Raw genomic sequence first — 22720 nt, 5'->3', positions numbered from 1 at the left:
GTGATTTCAGTCTCTGTGTTTAAAAAGGGACAGTTATTGCTTCATATCAGGGTCTAAAGAAAAAAATAATCTGAACCTGCTATAGGCAGATGAAGGACCTATAACAGGTTTAAAACATTGTCCTTATTCCTTGAAGCAAAAAAAGTTCCTATTAAAACACAGAGCCTGGAAACACTTTTTCTGCATATGAAATATTGACAATAATGTCCCTTTAATGAAAAGTGATCGTATTTACTAAAAGCCTCTTTGCTAGTAGAAAAGAATCAATACATTCTAATCACTGACTTAGTCACCTATGTCCTTGCAGAGAATATAATATATGTACCTTTAGGTTCTGTCCATCAAAAGGTAATGAGCCGCTGACTAGCGTGTACAGAATAACCCCGAGGCTCCACACGTCCACTTCAGGACCATCATATTTTTTTCCCTGAAAGAGTTCTGGCGCTGCATATGGGGGGCTGCCGCAGAACGTGTCCAGCTTGTTACCAACAGTAAACTCATTGCTGAATCCAAAGTCTGCTATTTTTATATTCATGTCTGAATCAAGAAGAAGGTTTTCTGCCTGTTTAAAAATAAAATAAAAACATTAAGAAATCATTACTAAACCAGGCTTGAATGGACGATTTTGAAACAATGCTTGTGATAAAAATGCAAAAAAGATCATGATCTCAATGTGTTTGCCTTTTATAATTGTAGTATTGCTTGCATATAACTGTATGTTTAAAGGGACACTTAAAGGGACATGCCACCCACATTTTTTCTTTTATGATTTAGAAAGAGACATCTTTCTAATTTACTTATATTATCTAATTTGTTTTATTCTCTTGATATACTTTGATGAAAAGCATATCTAGATATGCTCACTAGCTGCTGATTGGTTGCTGCACATAGAAGCATCATGTGATTGGCTCACCATGTGCATTGCTTTTTCTTCAACTAAGGATATCTAAAAAATGAAGCAAAATAAATAATAGAAGTAAATTGTAATGTTGTTTAAATTTCTATTCTCTATCTGAATCATGAAAGAAAGATTTTGGGTTTAGTGGCCCTTTAAGTCAAAATTAAACTTTAATTCAGATAGAACAGCAATTTTAAACAACTTTATAACTCACTTACATTAACAAAATGTGCAGTCTTTTTATATTTACGCTTTATGAGTAACAAGCTATTACTGAGCATGTGCAAGAATTCACAGAATATACGTATATGCATTTGTGATTGGCTGATAGCTGTCACATGATACAGGAGGACCGGAAATAGACATAAAAAATCTACTACTCACTTAAAGATCAGACTAAGTGCTATTGCATTGTCTTTATAATGTGTAATGCAAATCTATTGTATTTCCTTATCCTTTAACCGTGTCACCAGCTAGCTGTAGTACAGTGCTGCTCTCTAGCATATCTAGCTATCTTTTTAAACACAGGATACCAAGAGAAAAAAGTACATTTGACAATAGAAGTAAATAAAAAGTCTCTTCAAATTGCACAATCCGATTCAAGAAAGTTTAATTTTACTTAAATGTTACTGACAACTGTAAAGTCTCATTTACAGTTATCACTATATGAAAAAATTTGTCAAGCATGTGAGCTGTGATCTGCAGACATACATTGTTTTATTTCTGCTGTTCCAAGTGTTACCAGTAACGTGTTACATCACCTCAACTGGACCATTAAAGTGACACAAGTCATTTTTATTTTCATTTTCTTTCTTGTATCTAAAAAAGGTATCTATACTATAATCGCATTTGTAACGCTTCCGTCAGCGTCGCCAGTTGCGCATGCATCCTCAAAGGAATGTTGGCTGCGCGAGGCAGCCAAAGGAATGTTGGCTGCGCGAGGCAGCCAAAGGAATGTTGGCTGCGCGAGGCAGCCAAAGGAATGTTGGCTGCGCGAGGCAGCCAAAAGAATGTTGGCTGCGCGCAGCCAAAAGAATCCACCTGGATGCAGTGAAGCTGCATCCCGGTGGATTTATGAAAATGGCAGGGTGGTGAAAGAATCCACCGCATTTTCGGAATCCACCTGGATGCAGCGAAGGCAAACCCGAAGCCTATTAAAAAAAAAAAGTAAAAAACACAACCGTCCGCACAAAATATTGAAAAAACACGTTAACGCCCGCAAGAAATAAGTAAAAAACACGTAACCGCCCGCAAGTAGTATAACAAAAAAAAACTAACAGCCCACACAAAGTATTAACAAACACCTAAACTGCAAACCCATACATTGCAAAATAATAAAGTAATTAACCCCTAATCCGCAAATAACCTAATTAAAATATTAACCCCTTAACCACCAACCCCTCACATCGCAATAAACCTAATAAACCTATTAACCCCACATCGCAATAAAACTAATTAACCCATTAACCCCTAAACCGCCAACCAACATCACAATAAACCTAATTAACCTATTAACTCCTAAACCGCCAACCCCCCCACAACGCAAATAACTAATTTAGTTACTAAGCCCCCTAACCTAACACCCCCTAAATTAACCCCAATACTAAGTTACACTTAAATAAAACCTAACATTAAATTACAAAAAAATAATCTAAAATTACAAAAAATAAAAAAGTCTAACATTACAGAAAAAAATAAACCAAATTACCAAAAATAAAAAAATTAAACCCAATCCCTATGAAAATAAAAAAGCCCCCCAAAATAAAAACATCCCCTTAAAAGGGCCTTTTGTAGGGCATTGCCCTATGTTAAACAGCTCTTTTACATTTAAAAATCACTAAATCCCCCCTAACTGTAAAACCCCCACCCACCAAACACCCCAAAATAAAAATAAAAACTAACACTAAAAAAAATAAAGTATCCATTGCCCCTCCACTCCGCGCCGCCTTCGCTCCGGATGAAGATAGAAGATGATGGAGCCACCTGGAATACCCTCTCCACCGGACTTCAGGAACGGTGAGTATCTATTTGGGCCTTATAATTAGGATTTTTTTTTTTAGATTAGGGATTTAATGTACTGGAAAAGAGCTGATTGCCATTTTAAGGGCAATGCCCATACAAATGCCCCTTTTAGGGGCAATAGGTAGTTTAGTTTTTTTTAGTGTTAGTTTTTTTTATTTTGGGGGGTTTGGTAGGTGGGGTTTTTTTACTGTTAGGGGGTTAATAATTGGTTTAGGTAAAAGAGCTGTTTAACTTAGGGCAATGCCCTACAAAAGCCCTTTTAAGGGCTATTGGTAGTTTAGTATTAGATTAGGGGTTTTTTTTGGTTTTTTTTATAGGGGTATTAGTTTAGGTTTACATTTTTTATTTTGGATAGCTTTGTTTATTTTTCTCTGTAATTTTACATTTTTTATTTTTTGTAATTTTAGCTTTGGGGGTTGTAGTTTTTTTTAATTAGACTGGGCAGGCTTATCGCCTAGTTTTAAAATAAATTAGTTACCTTTTTTTTTTTTGTAAAACAGTTTTCCTGTATTGATATTACATTTCATGCATATAAGGAATGTTACTGCTTACCGCTAAAGCAGTGGGTGTTCTGTTTATAAGCCAATAAGCAATCAGGACTTATAGGGGCATGACATTTTAACCCCTTAAAGATGTCTTGAGCTTTAGCACCTCTGTCTGTGAGGATGACGTGCCCGTGCTATTTCTGCATGCCTCAGATGTGAGCAGTACAGAAATAGAGGAATGGAGGGCACCCCAGGCTGTGATCAGTGTGTATCTCGTGCAGTAGCAGTACAGCAACTGTAAAACAATGACAGTTACTGTGTATACAATCAATGTTACAGCCAGTCACACTCACAGTATACTTAAAATGGAGCCTGGATACTAGTATGCCCCAGACATATGGGGTATGTCTAAAATGAGGACAACATAATTTGGAAGATTTCTTTTTTTTTTTTTTTTATCATTACCCCTCCCCCCCCCATTTTTCAATATTAAATTCCTATTTATTGTTTTTTTTACATGCCCATATAGGGTATCACTAGAAAGGCCTGTTTGTCTGTTAAAAAAACAAAATTTATGCTTACCTGATACATTTCTTTCTTTCCGGATATGGTGAGTCCACGGCTTGAATAATTACTGTTGGGAATATCATTCCTGGCCAGCAGGAGGAGGCAAAGAGCACCACAGTTAAACTGCTAAGTATCACTCCCTTAACCACAACCCTCAGTCATTTGACCGAAGGGAAATGGAGAAAAAGGTGTAGAGGTGCCTGAGGTTATAGTCAAAAGAACAACTGTCTTTAAATAAAGGGTGGGGCCATGGACTCACCATATCCGGAAAGAAATTTATCAGGTAAGCATAAATTTTGATTTTCTTTCCTAAGATATGGTGAGTTCACAACTTGAGTAATTACTGTTCGGAACCAATAACCAAGCTACAGGACACAAATAAATAGGGAGGGACAAGACAGGCAGTACTAAACAGAAGGCACCAACACTTGAAGAACCTTTCTCCCAAAAGAAGCCTCAGCTGAGGCAAAAATATAAAATTTGGAAAGTTTGGAAAAAGTATGTAGAGAAGACTAAGTTGCAGCCTTGCAAATTTGTTCCACAGAAGCTTCATTTTTTTGAAAGTCCAAGAAAAGGAAACAGGTCTTGTGGAATGAGCCATAATTCTCTCAGGAGGCTGCTATCCAGCAATCTCATAAGCCAAACAAATTATACTTCGTAACCAAAAAGAAAGAGAAGTAGCAGTAGCTTTCTGACCTTTACGCTTCCCAGAAAAACAGACAAAGAGGGCAGAGGACTGGCGAAAATCCTTAGTCACCTGTAAGTAGAATTTAAGAGCACGTTCAACATCCAAATTGTGTCACAAACGTTCTTTGGAAGAAGAAGGATTAGGACACAGAGAGGGAACAACAAATTCCTGATTGATATTTCTATTAGAAACAACCTTTGGAAGGAAACCTAACTTAGTACAAAGAACTGCCTTATCGGCATGAAAAATAAGATAAGGGGAATCACACTGTAAAGTTGAGAGTTCCGAGACTCTTCGAGCAGGAGAGATAGCAACAAGAAACAAAAGCTTCCAAGATAACAACTTAATGTCTATAGAATGCAACAGCTCAAACGGAGCCAGCTGTAAAACTTTAAGAACAAGGTTAAGGCTCCAAGGAGGAGCAACAGACTTAAATATAGGCCTGATTTTCACCAAGGCCTGACAAAAAGATTGCACATCTGGCACATCCGCCAAACGTTTATGTAGTAAAACTGATAAAGCAGAAATCTGACCCTTCAGGGTACTGACTGACAATCCCTTCTCCAGGCCTTCCTGAAGAAAAGATAAAATTGTAGGAATTCTAATTCTACTCCAAGAGTAGCCCTTTGATTCACACCAATAAAGATATTTACGCCATATCTTATGGTAAATTTTTCTAGTAACAGGCTTGCGAGCCTGAATCATGGTCTCATGACCGACTCAGAAAAACCACGCTTAAACAGAATTAAGCATTCAATCTCCAAGCAGTCAGCTTCAGAGAACCAAGATTTGGATGAAGGAAGCAACCCTGAATGAGGGAGTCCTTCCTCAGAGGTAGTCTCTAAGGTGGGAGAGATGACATCTCCACTAGGTCTGCAAACCAGATCCTGTGATGCCACGCAGGGGGTAATAAAATCACAGACGCCCTATCCCATTTGATACGAGCAATGACTTGTGGAAGGAGAGCAAATGGAGGAAACAGGTATGCCAACCTGAAAACTCAAGGAACCGCCAGAGCATCTATCAGAACGGCCTGCGGATCTCTTGACCTTGAACCGTAACTTGGAAGCTTGGCGTTCTGGCGGGACACCATCAGATCTAACTCCGACACCCCCCATTTGAGGATTAAGCTGGAAAACATCTCCGGATGGAGTTCCCACTCCCTGGGATGAAAAGTCTGTCTGCTCAGAAAATCCACTTCCCAGTTGTCTACTCCTGGAATGTGGATGGCAGATAGACAGCAATTGTGGGTCTCTGCCCACTGAAGAATCCGAGTAACCTCCTTCATGGCTAAGGAACTCCAAGTTCCGCACTGGTGATTGATGTAAGCCACAGAGGTTATGTTGTCTGACTGGAACCTGATAAACTGGGCTGAGGACAACTGAGGCCAAGCCAATAGAGCATTGTAAATCGCCCTCAACTCCAAGATGTTGATGGGAAGAGCAGACTCCTCCCGACTCCAAAGGCCCTGAGCTTTTAACGAGTTCCAAACTGCTCCCTAGCCCAGCAGGCTGGCGTCCGTTGTCATGATCACCCAGGAAGGTCTCCGAAAGCATGTACCCTGAAACAGATGTTCCTGAGAAATCCACCACGGGAGAGAGTCCCTTGACGACTGATCTAACTCTATTCTCTGAGATAGATCCGAATTGGTCGCCATTCCATTGTCTGAGCATGCCCAACTGGAGAGCTCTCAAATGGAATCGAGGAAAAGGAATGATGTCCATGGAAGCCACCATCAGACCGATTACCTCAATACATTGAGCCACTGAAGGATGAGCAGTAGCCTGAAGATAGAGGCAAGAGGAAATTATTTTGTTTTTCATGACCTCTGTCAGAAAAATCTTCATCAATAGAGAATCTATTATAGTCCCTAAGAACACTACTCTTGTAGCAGGGGAAAGGGAGCTTTTTTCCAGATTCACATTCCATCCGTGGGAATGAAAAAAAAGACAACAATATCTCTGTGTGAGATTTTGCTTGTTGAAAAGATGGCGCCTGACCCAATATGTCGTCCAGGTAGGGTGCCACAGCAATTCCACGAGAACGGATCACTGCTAAAAGAGCCCCCAGAACCTTTGGGAGACGTGACTAGACCAAATTGAAGGGCCACGAACTGGAAATGTTTGTCCAGAAAGGCAAATCTCAGGAATCTGTGATGGTCCCTGTGAATTGGAATATGAAGATACGCATCCTTTAGGTCTATGCTTGTCATGAACTGACCCTCTTTTACTAAAGGAAGAATGGAGCGTATAGTCTCCATCTTCAAGGATGAAACTTTGAGAAACTTGCTTAGACACTTCAAGTCTAGAATGGTACAGAAAGTTCCCTCTTTTTTGGGAACCACAAATAGGTTGGAGTAGAACCCGAGACCCTGTTCCTGCACTGGAACTATCACTCCCAGGGAGGAAAGATGTTGTATACATTTCAAGAACGCTTCTCTCTTTATCTGGTCTGCAGATAATCTTGAGAGAAGGATTCTGCCTCTGGGAGGAAAAGTCTTGAATTCCAATTTGTAACCCTGGGATACTATGTCCACAGTCCAGGGATCTGGGACATCTCGTTTACAGGCTTGAGAGAACTGAGAAAGTCTGCCCCCACCTGATCCGAATCCGGATCGGAGGCAAACCCTTCATGCTGATTTGGAATCAGCTGCGGGTTCCTTTGATTGTTTCCCCTTGTTCCAAGACTGATTGGGTTTCCAAGAAGACTTGGATAGTTCCTGCTTGGAAGAAGACAGGGAAGGCTTTCCTCTGAAGTTACGAAAATTACTGTGACGTCTTTTAGGCCTATTCTTCTTATCTTGAGGTAGAAAAGACCATTTTCCACTCGTAATATCAGAGATAATTTCTGCCAAACCGGGTCCAAACAAGGTTTTGCCCTTGTAAGGAATCGCTAGAAGCTTGACTTTAGAGAAAACGTCCGCAGACCAGGATTTCAACCATAATGCCCTGCGGGCTAAAGCAGCAAAACTAGAAGTTTTAACTCCTGGTAAAATGGCATCTGCAATAAAGGAATTGGCCAACTTAAGAGCTTTAATACTATCCTGAATTTCATCCAAGGAAGTCTCTACTCGAAGAGAATCAGACAAGGTGTCGAACCAATAAAATGCCGCACTAGTCACGGTGGCAATACACACCGCAGGTTGCCATTGGAGACCTTGATGAACATAAATATTTTTCAAATAAGCCTCCAGCTTCTTGTCCATTGGATCCTTAAAAGAGCAGCTATCCTTAATAGGAATAGTGGTTCTCTTAGCCAGAGTGGAAATGGCCCCTTCAACTTTGGGTACAGTATACCAAGGGTCTTTAATGGAGTCCTTGACAGGAAACATTTTCTTAAAAATGGGAAACAGGGAAAAAGACACCCCTGGTTTCTCCCATTCCTGTGAGATAAACTCCCTAGCACGGTCCAGAACAGGAAAAACCTCTGAAGTGGAAGGTGTGACAACGACAGGGGTATCAGCGTCATCTAAAGTAGCTAAAACCTCCTTTAACAATACACAAAGGTGTTCAAGGTTAAATCTGAAGGATACAACCTCAGTCTCAGTAGAAGGAATTATACTGTCCGAATCTGAGATTTCACCCTCAGAAAGTCCCGATGTATCTTCCTCATCAGACTTATGAGAAAACATAATTTATGTAAGAACTTACCTGATAAATAAATTTCTTTCATATTGGCAAGAGTCCATGAGCTAGTGACGTATGGGATATACAATCCTACCAGGAGGAGCAAAGTTTCCCAAACCTCAAAATGCCTATAAATACACCCCTCACCACACCCACAATTCAGTTTAACGAATAGCCAAGTAGTGGGGTGATAAAGAAAGGAGTAAAAGGCATCAAAAAACGGCCTATTATCCAACCCCCGGCAGGACACCTGTGTGTCTCTGTCGTTAAGGAGCAGTTAAGTCCCGCAAGACGATGCTAGAACCATCACATCATAGGGAACCACTAACTCAGCGAACCAGCTACACAGAGTCAAAGATTGTAAAGATGTTTTATTACAAGCTCACATTTATAATGGATGCTATAGATAGATGGGAATGTAAGATGGCCTGACTCCTGCAAGACCATTTCCGGAGTCTGGAGGAAGAGATATGCAAACTCCTGTTCAAAACGCGACCTAAAGAAGGGCTTACATTGCTAATTACAGACCGATCAACAAAGACACCTTATCGTATGTCCACACCAAACAAGACAGGTCTGTCTAACACGATGATTTCCCCTTCCTGCAACCAGATGGGTGATGCAAAACTCACTAACAGAAAGCCTTTTCTCACCCGGGAATCCCTGACTGAGGGCCATGTGGTCTCAGGAGCTCAGACTGGCAACTTGAAGCCATCTGCATCTAAGGTGCTGATGGGAAATGAAAAGAGGCAAGAAAAGGCGCTTTTCAATCTACCAAGAGAGATCGCTTCCCAACCAGTTGCATGAGCAGCAGCTGAGGCTGCGGCCAAAAAGCGGAGATGGATCAATTTTGGATATACAACACCCGAGACTCCTTATCTGTTCCAGAGGATCTATTCCATTTGCCCATATCCACCTGTGATCGGCACCGGAGGAATAATGGGTGGTGAGCTACTTACCGCTCATGACAGCTGTAGCCTAGTGGGAATAGGACGACTACGAGAACTAACCTTTCTAATGCTGCCATTCCTCTACTCAGGACCCCATACCCAAGTAAGTGTTTCCCAAGATGATCGTAATGGAGTGGGTTGAGTAAGAAGCAAGGACTAATATCCAAAACTCAGGACTGGGTCTGTAGAACTAGAATGACGCTATAGTGAACTTTTCTTATCTTTAAGTCTAAGTTAAAATATGTTATGCTTAATCAGTATACGTTTGTAACCAGTAGCCCTCTTGGCCATGTAGACAATTAAGATTTTCACTTATATTGCTTGTGTTTCGATATACTAACGCATTATCATATTGCCAGCTGTCTGTTTCACCCCAATAAACGAATGGATATCCACATTTGAGAAAGACAATGGATAGCTACATGTCAAAATGTTAGACTGTAATGGGCAGTATATGTAATGCTTTAATTCTATTTAATTGTAAACTCCAGTTGGTTTACTATAAAACATTATGAAATTGCATGCTCTTAAAGTTGGAGTAGGTTAAATAGCGCTGTTGGTACCTTCTACTGCCCAGCTCTGGTAAAATGACTTTGGCATTCTCTTCAGAATGACTTTTCTCCTAACCCAGGAATTACCTTGACAGTATTCTTACACAGCGTACCATGTAACCACATGTCATTGCTTTTAAAACTACTTAAGCTTTATTTAGTGCACTAGGAGCCTATGCCTACATATTTTTCTAGTCCTTGAAAGGACACTGTTAGATTGGAAAGGGCCCCAATATATCCCAGGGGTTAATACTGCCATAGATCCTGAGGGACTTGAGTTCACTGCCCTTGCCAGACTGTAATGTTAATGATAGAACTTTTACAAGACTATTATAATTGTACTGTGGCTTTCAGACATTATATATACAGAGCATGCTATTTTAACTCACCAGGTCCTGTTGATAGTAAATTACAGTGCCCAGAAGATAGATAAAATTTGTCTGAGTCTAATCCTTTGTACTTAATTTTACCTATGACTTAGTTCCTAATACTTGTTATCCATGACTAAGGGTTGTAGTTGCACTATGGCTATGCTTATCCCTGAAAAGGGTATACTGAGCAAAAAGAGGCTGCTTCTAGGGTGGTAACTAGCCATAGAACAAGCTATTATGCTATTGTTCGTTCCTAGGTTGAGCGCTTCTCTCTTTTTATTTATGCTAATTATGACACTTGGGGAAGTCTCCCTAAGTGTGATGCGGGAATCCAGACGTGGACCCGTTGCTCAGTGTGCCTAGAGGGATATGGCTGCACCTCACTGACGAGGCCCACAATAGGCCGAAACGTACGTCTGGGGTTTTGTGTTTCTCTTGTTCAGAGAGGAATTGCCTGGTATTTCGAGGCTGGACTGTACTGTGAAGTCAGGATCAGACTGATATGCTACAGGAAAGTTCTTCTCTGTGAAAGGCACATATTGAGCAAAAAGAGGCTGCTTCTAGGGTGGTAACTAGCCATAGAACAAGCTATTATGCTATTGTTCGTTCCCAGGTTGAGCGCTTCTCTCTTTTTATTTATGCTAATTATGACACTTGGGGAAGTCTCCCTAAGTGTGATGCGGGAATCCAGACGTGGACCCGTTGCTCAGTGTACCTAGAGGGATATGGCTGCACCTCACTGACGAGGCCCACAATAGGCTGAAACGTACGTCTGGGGTTTTGCTGTTTCTCTTGTTCAGAGAGGAATTGCCTGGTATTTCGGGGCTGGACTGTACTGTGAAGTCAGGATCAGACTGATATGCTACAGGAAAGTTCTTCTCTGTGAAAGGCACATATTGAGCAAAAAGAGGCTGCTTCTAGGGTGGTAACTAGCCATAGAACAAGCTATTAAGCTATTGTTCGTTCCCAGGTTGAGCGCTTCTCTCTTTTTATTTATTATATATACAGAGCATGCTATTTTAACTCATCAGGTCCTGTTGATAGTAAATTACAGTGCCCAGAAGATAGATAAAATTTGTCTGAGTCTAATCCTTTGTACTTAATTTTACCTATGACTTAGTTCCTAATACTTGTTATCCATGACTAAGGGTTGTAGTTGCACTATGGCTATGCTTATCCCTGAAAAGTGTATACTGTACATCCTACTAAAAATTACAAGAAAAGATGGTCCATTACCACAGTTTGGCTAAGCAACAATCCTGATTAGATTGAGTCCGACGCAGCAATGCCCCTATTTAAACAACAGACACTACCTAACATGGGTCTCTTCAGTAATTACATATATACTATTGACTAGCCAGGGTTGTTTAAATAGTTCATATATACTAATCTCGGTCACCCTTTTGTACATTTAAACATACTGCCCTGATTATCATGTACAATTTAATCTACAGTTTGTTCTATTGCTATATTAACCGTCAGCGGCCGGGACGGGTGGGATCATTTAATTTACTGGCTTTTCTCTGCATCACTAGGGGGTAGATGGCAAACAAGTCTAGACAATCCCTATTGTACGCTGTCAAAAATCGGGACGGAACATAATTTTTTAGTCTGAGACAGATTAAGGGCAAAGATGCGTATACCTATCCAAGCTATATTTATATACTACTATTGACCTAACCTCTAATATGAGATGTGGCTACTGGGCTCTAATAGACCCACACCTATCTCCCCATATAGTCTTACGCTCATTAGGACTTACTGTGAAAGACCATGGTCCCAAGGCGTCTATTTGTATATACGTGAACGCTACTTAGTAGGCTGAGGACTTCAGTATTGAAGCTTCACAACATATTTGTTCATAGCTGACAGACCTTTTGACTGCTCCCTCTCCCTACTATTCTAAGAGTGTATATTACAAACTATATTATAACTAATGGAAGACTCAAATACCATTATAGCTGGTTAGTATGTTATGTTGTGCTCAATTAAAGGTTCCTAACATATATTAAACCTACAATAAGTATGCTGAGATACAAGCCAATTGTTTACATTTGGGGTCCAAACGTGGCCCATTTTGTTATTTTATTTTATCCCCTAAAATTCCCTACTTTGATTTAAATTATTTTCCAGAGGGGCCAAGAGAGGCCTCTATTTTCCATTGAGGGAAATCATTGTATCTGCATTTATATCATACATAAAGGGGATAATCCGTATTTGAAAATCTGAGGTTAAATGTTATTTGCATAACTGGGCGACTACTTGTATGTTTATTTTGACATTCAATATGTATATTGTATTGTAATTCTCCCATGTTTCTGAAACTGAGATGTTATTTGCCTGTATAGTTTTTACAACCTCAATTAAAAAAAAAAAGCATCAACAAAGGAATTTGGAAATAATTGTACTTTATACAAAAAATCATAACCACCATAAAAAGGGTGGGTCTCATGGACTCTTGCCAAAATGAATGAAATTAATTTATCAGGTAAGTTCTTACATAAATTATGTTTTCTTTCATGTAATTGGCAAGAGTCCATGAGCTAGTGACGTATAGGATAGTAATACCCAAAATGTGGAACTCCACAGAAGAGTCACTAGAGAAGGAGGGATAAAATAATAACAGCAATTTTTGGCTGAAAAAAATTAATCCACAACCCAAAATATAAGTTTATTCTCATAATGAAAAGAAAAATCTTAAACATAAGCAGAGGAATCAAACTGAAACAGCTGCCTGAAAAAAATTTCTATCAAAAACTGCTTCCGAAGAAGTAAATACATCAAAACGGTAGAATTTAGTAAATGTATGCAAAGCAGACCAGGTTGCTGCTTTGCAAATCTGATCAACTGAAGTTTCATTCTTAAAAGCCCACGAAGTGGAGACTGATCTAGTAGAATGAGCTGTAATTCTCTGAGGCGGGGCCTGACCGACTCCAAATAAGCCTGATGAATCAAAAGCTTTAACCAAGATGCCAAGGAAATGGCAGAAGCCTTCTGACCTTTCATAGAACCAGAAAAGATAACAAATAGACTAGAAGTCTTCCTGAAATCTTTAATAGCTTCAACATAATATTTCAAAGCTCTTACCACATCCAAAGAATACAAGGATCTCTCAAAAGAATTCTTAGGATTAGGACACAAAGAAGGGACAACAATTTCTCTATTAATGTTGTTAGAATTCACAACCTTAGGTAGAAATTTAAATGAAGTCCGCAAAACTGCCTTATCCTGATGGAAAATCAGAAAAGGAGATTCACAAGAAAGAGCAGATAGCTCAGAAACTCTTCTAGCAGAAGAGATGGCCAAAAGGAACAACACTTTCCAAGAAAGTAGTTTAATGTCCAAAGAATGCATAGGCTCAAACGGAGGAGCCTGTAAAGCCTTCAAAACCAAATTAAGACTCCAAGGAGGAGAGATTGATTTAATGACAGGCTTAATACGGTCCAAAGCCTGTACAAATCAGTGAATATCAGGAAGCGTAGCAATTTTTCTGTGAAATAAAACAGAAGGGGCAGAGATATGTCCCTTCAAGGAACTTGCAAACCTTTATCCAAACCATCCTGAAGAAACTGTAAAATTCTAGGAATTCTAAAAGAATGCCAGGAGAATTTATGAGAAGAACACCATGAAATATGTGTCTTCCAAACTTGATAATAAATCTTCCTAGAAACAGATTTACGAGCCTGTAACATAGTATTAATTACTGAGTCAGAGAAACCTCTATGACTAAGCACTAGGCGTTCAATTTCCATACCTTCAAATTTAATGATTTGAGATCCTGATGGAAAAACGGACCTTGAGACAGAAGGTCTGGCCTTAATGGAAGTGGCCAAGGTTGGCAACTAGACATCCGAACAAGCTCTGCATACCAGAACCTGTGAGGCCATGCTGGAGCTACCAGCAACACAAACGATTGTTCCATAATGATCTTTGAAATCACTCTTGGAAGAAGAACCAGAGGCGAGAAGATATAAGCAGGTTGGTAACACCATGGAACTGCAAACGCATCCACGGCTTCCGCCTGAGGATCCCTGGACCTTGACAGGTACCTGGGTAGTTTCTTTTTAGATGGGAAGCCATCAGATCTATTTCTGGAAGACTCCACATCTGAACAATCTGAGAAAACACATCTGGATGGAGCGACCACTCCCCCGGATGTAAAGTCTGACGGCTGAGATAATCAGCTTCCCAATTGTCTATACCTGGGATATGAGCCGCAGAAATTAGACAGGAGCTGGATTCCGCCCAAACAAGTATCCGAGACACTTTTTTCATAGCTTGGGGGCTGTGAGTCCCACCCTGATGATTGACACATGCCACAGTTGTGATATTGTCTGTCTGAAAACAAATGAACGGTTCTCTCCTCAACAGAGGCCAAACCTGAAGAGGCCTGAAAATAGCACGGAGTTCTAAAATATTGATTGGTAACCTCGCCTCTTGAGATTTCCAAACCCCTTGTGCTGTCAGAGATCTCCAGACAGCTCCCCAACCTCAAAGACTTGCATCTGTTGTGGCCACAGTCCAGGTTGGACTAACAAAAGAGGCCCCTTGAACTATACAATGGTGATCTAACCACCAAGTCAGAGAGAGTCGAACATTGGGATTTAAGGATATTAATTGTGATATCTTTGTATAATCCCTACACCATTGGTTCAGCATACAAAGCTGGAGAGGTCTCATGTGAAAACGAGCAAAGGGGATCGCATCCGATGCTGCAGTCATGAGACCTAAAACTTTCATGCACATAGCTACTGAAGGAAATGATTGAGACTGAAGGTTCCGACAAGCTGAAACCAATTTTAATCGTCTCTTGTCTGTTAAAAACAGAGTCATGGACACTGAATCTATCTGGAAACCTAAAAAGGTGACCCTTGTCTGAGGAATCAAAAAACTTTTTGGTAAATTGATCCTCCAACCATGTCTTTGAAGAAACAACACTAGTTGATTTGTGTGAGATTCTGCAGAATGTAAAGACTGTGCTAGTAGCAAGGTATCGTCCAAATAAGGAAACACCGCAATACCCCGTTCTCTGATTACAGAGAGAAGGGCACCGAGAACTTTTGAAAAGATTCTTGGAGTTGTCACTAGGCCAAATGGAAGAGAGACAAATTAGTAATGCTTGTGTAGAAAAAAGAATCTCAGAAACTGAAAGTGGTCAGGATGAATCAGAATATGAAGAAATGTATCCTGTAAGTCTATTTTTGACATATAATGCCCTTGCTGAACAAAAAGCAGAATAGTCCTTATAGTCACCATTTTGAAAGTTGGCACTCTTACATAACGATTCAAAATTTTCAGATCCAAAACTGACCTGAATGAATTTTCATTCTTTGGGACAATGAATAGATTTGAATAAAACCCCAGACCCTGTTCCTGAAACGGAACTGGTATGATTACCCCTTTAAAGCTCCAGGTCTGAAACACACTTCAGAAAAGCCTGAGCCTTTACTGGATTTGCTGGGTTGCGTGAGAGAAAAAAATCTTCTCACAGGAGGTCTTACTCTGAATCCTATTCGGTACCCTTGAAAGACAATACTCTGAATCCAGAGATTTTGGACAGAATCTGCCCAAATGTCTTGGAAGAATCTTAATCTGTCCCCTACCAGCTGAACTGGAATGAGGGCCGCACCTTCATGCAGACTTGGGGGCTGGCTTTAATTTCTTAAACGGTTTGGATTTACTCCAACTTGAAGGTTTCCAATTGGAACCAGATTCTTTGGTGGAAGGATTAGGTTTCTGTTACTTATTTTGTCGAAAGGAACGAAAACGGTAAGAAGCTTTAGATTTACCCTTAGGTCTTTTATCCTGAGGCAAAAAACTCCCTTCCCCCCAGTGACAGTTGAAATAATCGAATCCAACTGAGAACCAAATAACTTATTACCTTGGAAAGAAAGAGATAGTAATCTAGACTACCATGTCAGCATTCCAATATTTGAACCACAAAGCTCTTCTAGCGAAAATAGCTAAAGACATAGATTTAACATAAATTTTGATGATATCAAAAATGGCATCACAGATAAAATGATTAACATGTTGAAGCAAACGAACAATGCTAGACAAAGCAGGATCCATTTCCTGTTGCGCTAAGCTTTCCAACCAAAATGTTCATGCAGCTGCAACATCAGCCATAGAAATGGCAGGCCTGAGAAGATAACCAGAATATAAATAAGCTTTCCTTAGATAAGATTCAAGTTTCCTATCTAAAGGGTCTTTAAAAGAAGTACTATCTTCCATAGGAATAGTAGTACGTTTAGCAAGAGTAGAAATAGCTTTGGGGATCTTTTCCCAAAACTCCAATCTAACTGCTGGCAAAGGATACAATTTTTTAAACCTTGAAGAAGGAATAAAATAAAGTACCAGGCCTATTCCATTCCTTAGAAATCATATCAGAAATAGCCTCAGGAACTGGAAAAACCCCTGGCGTAACCACAGGAGGTTGATAAACAGAATTTAAACGTTTACTAGTTTTAATATCAAGAGTACTATTTTCCTCAATATCCAATGTAATCAACACCTCTTTTAAAAAGGAACGAATATACTCCATTTTAAATAAATAAGTAGATTTGTCAGTGTCAATATCTGAGGAAGGATCTTCTAAAACAGATAGATCCTCATCAGAGGAGGATAATTCAGTATGCTGTCAGTCATTTGAAATTTCATCAACTTTATGAGAATTTTTAAAAGACCTTTTACGTTTATTAGAAGGCGGGATGGCAGACAAAACCTTCTGAATCGCATCAGCAATAAAATCTTTTATATTCACAGGTATAGCATGTACATTAGATGTTGAAAGAACAACAGGCATTGTACTATTACTAATGGACACATTCTCTGCATGTAAAAGCTTATCATGACAACTACTACATACCACAGCTGCAGATATAATCTCCACATATTTACAACTTATGCACTTAGCTTTGGTAGAACTGTTATCAGGCAGCAGGGTTCCAACAGTGGTTTCTGAGACAGGATCAGATTGAGACATCTTGCAAATGTAAGATAAAAAACAACATATAAAGCAAAATTATCAATTTCCATATATGGCAGTTTCAGGAATGGGAAAAAAATGCAAACAGCATAGCCCTCTGACATAGAAAAAAGGCAAGAGGCATATAAAATTGGGGTTTTAAATAATGAAATTGTTTGGCGCCAAGTATGACGCACAACTGAAAAATTTTTGGCGCTAACATCCGGAAATGACACACTCGCAACATTGTAGACGCAACCTTGTGCAAGGAAGTCGGCGTCAACTAAGAAGCCGTACCTTCGCGCCAAAAAAATTCGCGACAAAAATTATGCAATAAACTTTGGCATTTTGCACCCTCGCGAACCTAATTTTGCCCGCAAAGTTTAATGAAAAAGCAGTCAATTGAGAAAAGACTATAAGAAATTTTTTTCCTAAATATGTTTTTTCCCAAATATGAAACTGATAGTCTGCAAAAAGGAAATATACATAAACCTGACTCATGGCAAATATAAGTACAATACATATATTTAGAACTTTATATTAATGCATAAAGTGCCAAACCATAGCTGAGAGTGTCTTAAGTAATGAAAACATACTTACCGAAAGACACCCATCCACATATAGCAGATAGCCAAACCAGAACTGAAACAGTTATCAGTAGAGGTAATGGAATATGAGAGAATATCGTCGATCTGAATAAGGGAGGTAGGAGATGAAACTCTACGACCGATAACGGAGAACCTATGAAATAGATCTCCCGCGAGGAAAACCATTGCATTCAATAGGTGATACTCCCTTCACATCCCTCTGGCATTCACTGTACTCTGAGAGGAATCGGGCTTCAAAATGCTGAGAAGCGCATATCAACATAGAATCTAAGCACAAACTTACTTCACCACCTCCATAAAAGGCAAAGTTTGTAAAACTGAATTGTGGGTGTGGTGTATTTATAGGCATTTTGAGGTTTGGGAAACTTTGCCCCTCCTGGTAGGATTGTATATCCCATACGTCACTAGCTCATGGACTCTTGACAATTACATGAAAGAAAGGGCAACTTGGGGAGCAGAACTGAGGACAGGCACCTTACTCTCTGAAATTCAATTTAATCAGTTACTAAAACAAGGGTACTAAACTCACCCTTTCTAACCTCTAAACCGACGGTTCCCGAACTGTGGGGAGCACCTCTCCAGTCCAGGGGGGCGCCAGAGCACTTAAGGGGAGGTGAGGGAGCGGAAGGTTTTTTTTTTTTACTGCGCAACGTTATTTTGTAATGTCTGACTGAGTGTCTTCGGAGTAAACAGTGCTAATTAGTACTAGGGAGGCACACTGCTGATTACCCAGGCAGATCAGAGCACACAGAGCTGTCTGAGCAGGACTGGGGGTAGCGATGTGACCAGTGTAGTGGGACCCAACTGCATATTGAATCGCCTTGCCTGAAGCACAATCAAATATACAGGCAAGTTTCACTAAGTGTATTTGTTTAATGAGGCTCTGAACAGGGAGGGCAATGGGGCAGCCACACAAAGATCAGTGTGCATCTTGTTACTACAAGCTCACTTGGCTGCAGAGAAGGAAAGAGGCAGCTGTGAGGCAAAAGTAGTGCAGCATAGCCCTCATCCCGTGCTCTGTCACCAGGAGGCTGCAGAGCTGTACTAGCAGTGCCTCCCACCTCCTTCCCATATCAGCCACTGATACCTTCCTTTCTCGCTACAGCAGCATAGTCCTCATCCCATAGTCTGAGCCGCCTTCTCTTTGCAGCACAAGCACAGACAGTAACGCTGTCATCAGCTGCTGACCTGTACTAAAGGTGCTTCTAGCCTCCTTCCCACATCAACCTGCAAACTGCTGTGACATCCAGAGCCAGCCCCTGACATTCACAAGAAACTGTGCGTGTGTGTGTGTATATATATGCATATATATATATATATATATATATATATATATATATACAGGGAGTGCAGAATTATTAGGCAAGTTGTATTTTTGAGGATTAATTTTATTATTGAACAACAACCATGTTCTCAATGAACCCAAAAAACTCATTAATATCAAAGCTGAATAGTTTTGGAAGTAGTTTTTAGTTTGTTTTTAGTTATAGCTATTTTAGGGGGATATCTGTGTGTGCAGGTGACTATTACTGTGCATAATTATTAGGCAACTTAACAAAAAACAAATATATACCCATTTCAATTATTTATTTTTACCAGTGAAACCAATATAACATCTCAACATTCACAAATATACATTTCTGACATTCAAAAACAAAACAAAAACAAATCAGTGACCAATATAGCCACCTTTCTTTGCAAGGACACTCAAAAGCCTGCCATCCATGGATTCTGTCAGTGTTTTGATCTGTTCACCATCAACATTGCGTGCAGCAGCAACCACAGCCTCCCAGACACTGTTCAGAGAGGTGTACTGTTTTCCCTCCTTGTAAATCTCACATTTGATGATGGACCACAGGTTCTCAATGGGGTTCAGATAAGGTGAACAAGGAGGCCATGTTAATAGATTTTCTTCTTTTATACCCTTTCTTGCCAGCCACGCTGTGGAGTACTTGGACGCGTGTGATGGAGCATTGTCCTGCATGAAAATCATGTTTTTCTTGAAGGATGCAGACTTCTTCCTGTACCACTGCTTGAAGAAGGTGTCTTCCAGAAACTGGCAGTAGGACTGGGAGTTGAGCTTGACTCCATCCTCAACCCAAAAAGGCCCCACAAGCTCATCTTTGATGATACCAGCCCAAACCAGTACTCCACCTCCACCTTGCTGGCGTCTGAGTCGGACTGGAGCTCTCTGCCCTTTACCAATCCAGCCACGGGCCCATCCATCTGGCCCATCAAGACTCACTCTCATTTCATCAGTCCATAAAACCTTAGAAAAATCAGTCTTGAGATATTTCTTGGCCCAGTCTTGACGTTTCAGCTTGTGTGTCTTGTTCAGTGGTGGTCGTCTTTCAGCCTTTCTGACCTTGGCCATGTCTCTGAGTATTGCACACCTTGTGCTTTTGGGCACTCCAGTGATGTTGCAGCTCTGAAATATGGCCAAACTGGTGGCAAGTGGCATCTTGGCAGCTGCACGCTTGACTTTTCTCAGTTCATGGGCAGTTATTTTGCTCCTTGGTTTTTCCACACGCTTCTTGCGACCCTGTTGACTATTTTGAATGAAACGCTTGATTGTTTGATAATCACGCTTCAGAAGCTTTGCAATTTTAAGAGTGCTGCATCCCTCTGCAAGATATCTCACTATTTTTTACTTTTCTGAGCCTGTCAAGTCTTTCTTTCGACCCATTTTGCCAAAGGAAAGGAAGTTGCCTAATAATTATGCACACCTGATATAGGGTGTTGATGTCATTAGACCACACCCCTTCTCATTACAGAGATGCACATCACCTAATATGCTTAATTGGTAGTAGGCTTTCGAGCCTATACAGCTTGGAGTAAGACAACATGCATAAAGAGGATGATGTGGTCAAAATACTCATTTGCCTAATAATTCTGCACACAGTGTATATATATATATATATATATATATATATATATATATATATATACACACATACATACAGTATATGTGTTTTAGTGTTTTTTGTATATTTTCAAAAGAATGTTAGGTATTGAGCATATCTATCTATATATATATATTTATCAGGAACACGTGCAGTTAAGACTGATATCTCTACATACACACACACAACCCTTTTTTATTGTGCAAATGCACAGAAAGATATTTAGTGACTATATTTAGTAGTCATTTATATTTACTGTATTTTTTTTATTGATTTTAAGTGGAAATTTGGTGATGTAAAAGTTCAATGATTGTATAACATTTGGTGTATTTGATGGAGATACATACAACTGATCATATATATATATTAAATGATGTGTTGAAACAAGCATTTCAAAGCACATTCTTTTAAAAAAAAAAATAACATCTATGGCGAGGGGGGGCCTCATCTTAAAAGTTTTGCCAATGGGGAGGCCCACTGTGTAAGGCTTTGAAAACCTCTGCTCTAAACCAATAGCAGTGCGTGTCATCTGACATCACAGCTATTGGTTTAGAGTTGGAAATGTCACGTCATTGATAAAGAGCACTGTGCTGTGGGCAGCCGGAGCCTCTGACTTTAGCGAGCTGCCTCGGCACAGAAAGGGTGAGTTTGGCACCCTGTTTTTAGTAACTGATGAATGAAACTACCGTTTCTTTTTAGTGATGGTAAATCCTAGCGTTTTTTTTTTTTTAAACACTCGGATTTACCATCACTTTAAGCATGGAAACTGGTAAAAAAAAAAAAAAACCTCAGTCCTTAAGGGGTTAAAGGGACATAAACCCAAAAATGTTATTTTATGATTCAGATAGAGCAAACTATTCTAAACTAATCTAATTTCATCATATTATCACATTTTCTTCATTTTCTTAAAAAGCAGGTTGATAAGCCCAGGAGCGTGCACGTGTCTGCAGCACTATATAGCAGCAGTTTTGAAAGAACGTTATACATTAGCAAGAGCACTAGATGGCAGCACTTTTTTCGGCTATGTATCGCTCCGGGCATGTGCACACTAGCTTTCTAGATATCTCTTCAACGCAGAAGACCAAGACAATGACGAACGTTTCAGAACAGAAGTCAGTTTTATGTACCTTTAAGAGACATTGCAAATGACATTATCAAAATTACTTAATTCTCTTGCTATTCTTTATTAAAGAGATATGAAACAGTTTTTTTCTTTCATGATTAAGATAGCGCATACCCAAGTACACATTTCAATGACTTTTCAATTAAATGTTATCATATTTGCTTCATTCGATTGGTCCATCGTTCCTTGAAGGAGCAGCAATGCTTTACTGAGAGCTAGCTGAACACATCGGGGGAACCAATAACAAGAGTTACATATGTGGAGGCACCAATCAGCCGCTAGCTCCCTGTAGTGGAATGCTGAGCCTAGCAAGGCATGCTATTCAACAAAGGATACCAAGAGAATGAACACAAGTAGAAATGGAGCTGACTTTTGCAGAGATAAAACACAGTAATAAAACACTATTATTTGCCTGTAAGGACCAGTTACATCATTTTTAGGTTAAAAAATCAAAATAAACATGTTTTCAAATATTTTTTCTAGCGCTCTTTCATATACACGATATACCTTTTTAGAGGTTTCTGTCCCTTTAATGAATTATATGTATTTTCATGATCTTTAAGCTTAGTGTACATGTGCTATATTAAATGGCATATTCTTGTAATATAAATAATAGCTGCCTTGCATGTGAATCTTATCAGTAGACTACTTATTGTATGACTTCAAATGGCACAGCACCAACTAGCTTCTCATTGTCTGGGGCTAAGGTTACAACGTAGGACATTTCTAAGTATCTGATAACTTGCCAGCAGAGGGCGCTGTTCACAAACTAAACATAGGCCTATGATGTACAGTTAAATGCCGGTACAAATTCACCTTTTAACATTGCGTCATGCACTCAGCTTGTAGAAACACAATCTAGCTTGCACCATTAGTCACACAGTAATGAGACAACGGCATATTAATGAAATAATGACATTACTGGATTTATATATGGTGCGACGTCACAGATATGCACTAG

The 22720-nt window shown here is 39.7% G+C and overlaps 1 protein-coding gene across 1 annotated transcript in view; it reads right to left on the bottom strand.

Moving 5' to 3' along the window:
• MARK1 (microtubule affinity regulating kinase 1) overlaps positions 1-22720 on the bottom strand; it is a 554415-nt gene that overhangs the window by 160642 nt on the left and 371053 nt on the right. Inside the window, exon 8 of the mRNA XM_053712515.1 lies at positions 326-562. Within this exon, the coding sequence (XP_053568490.1) occupies positions 326-562 (237 nt within the window). The remainder of the gene's footprint in view (positions 1-325; positions 563-22720) is intronic.

Source organism: Bombina bombina, chromosome 4 (assembly GCF_027579735.1).
Source record: "Bombina bombina isolate aBomBom1 chromosome 4, aBomBom1.pri, whole genome shotgun sequence".
Taxonomy (NCBI): domain Eukaryota; kingdom Metazoa; phylum Chordata; class Amphibia; order Anura; family Bombinatoridae; genus Bombina; species Bombina bombina.
This window is presented reverse-complemented; position numbering and strand designations above follow the sequence as displayed.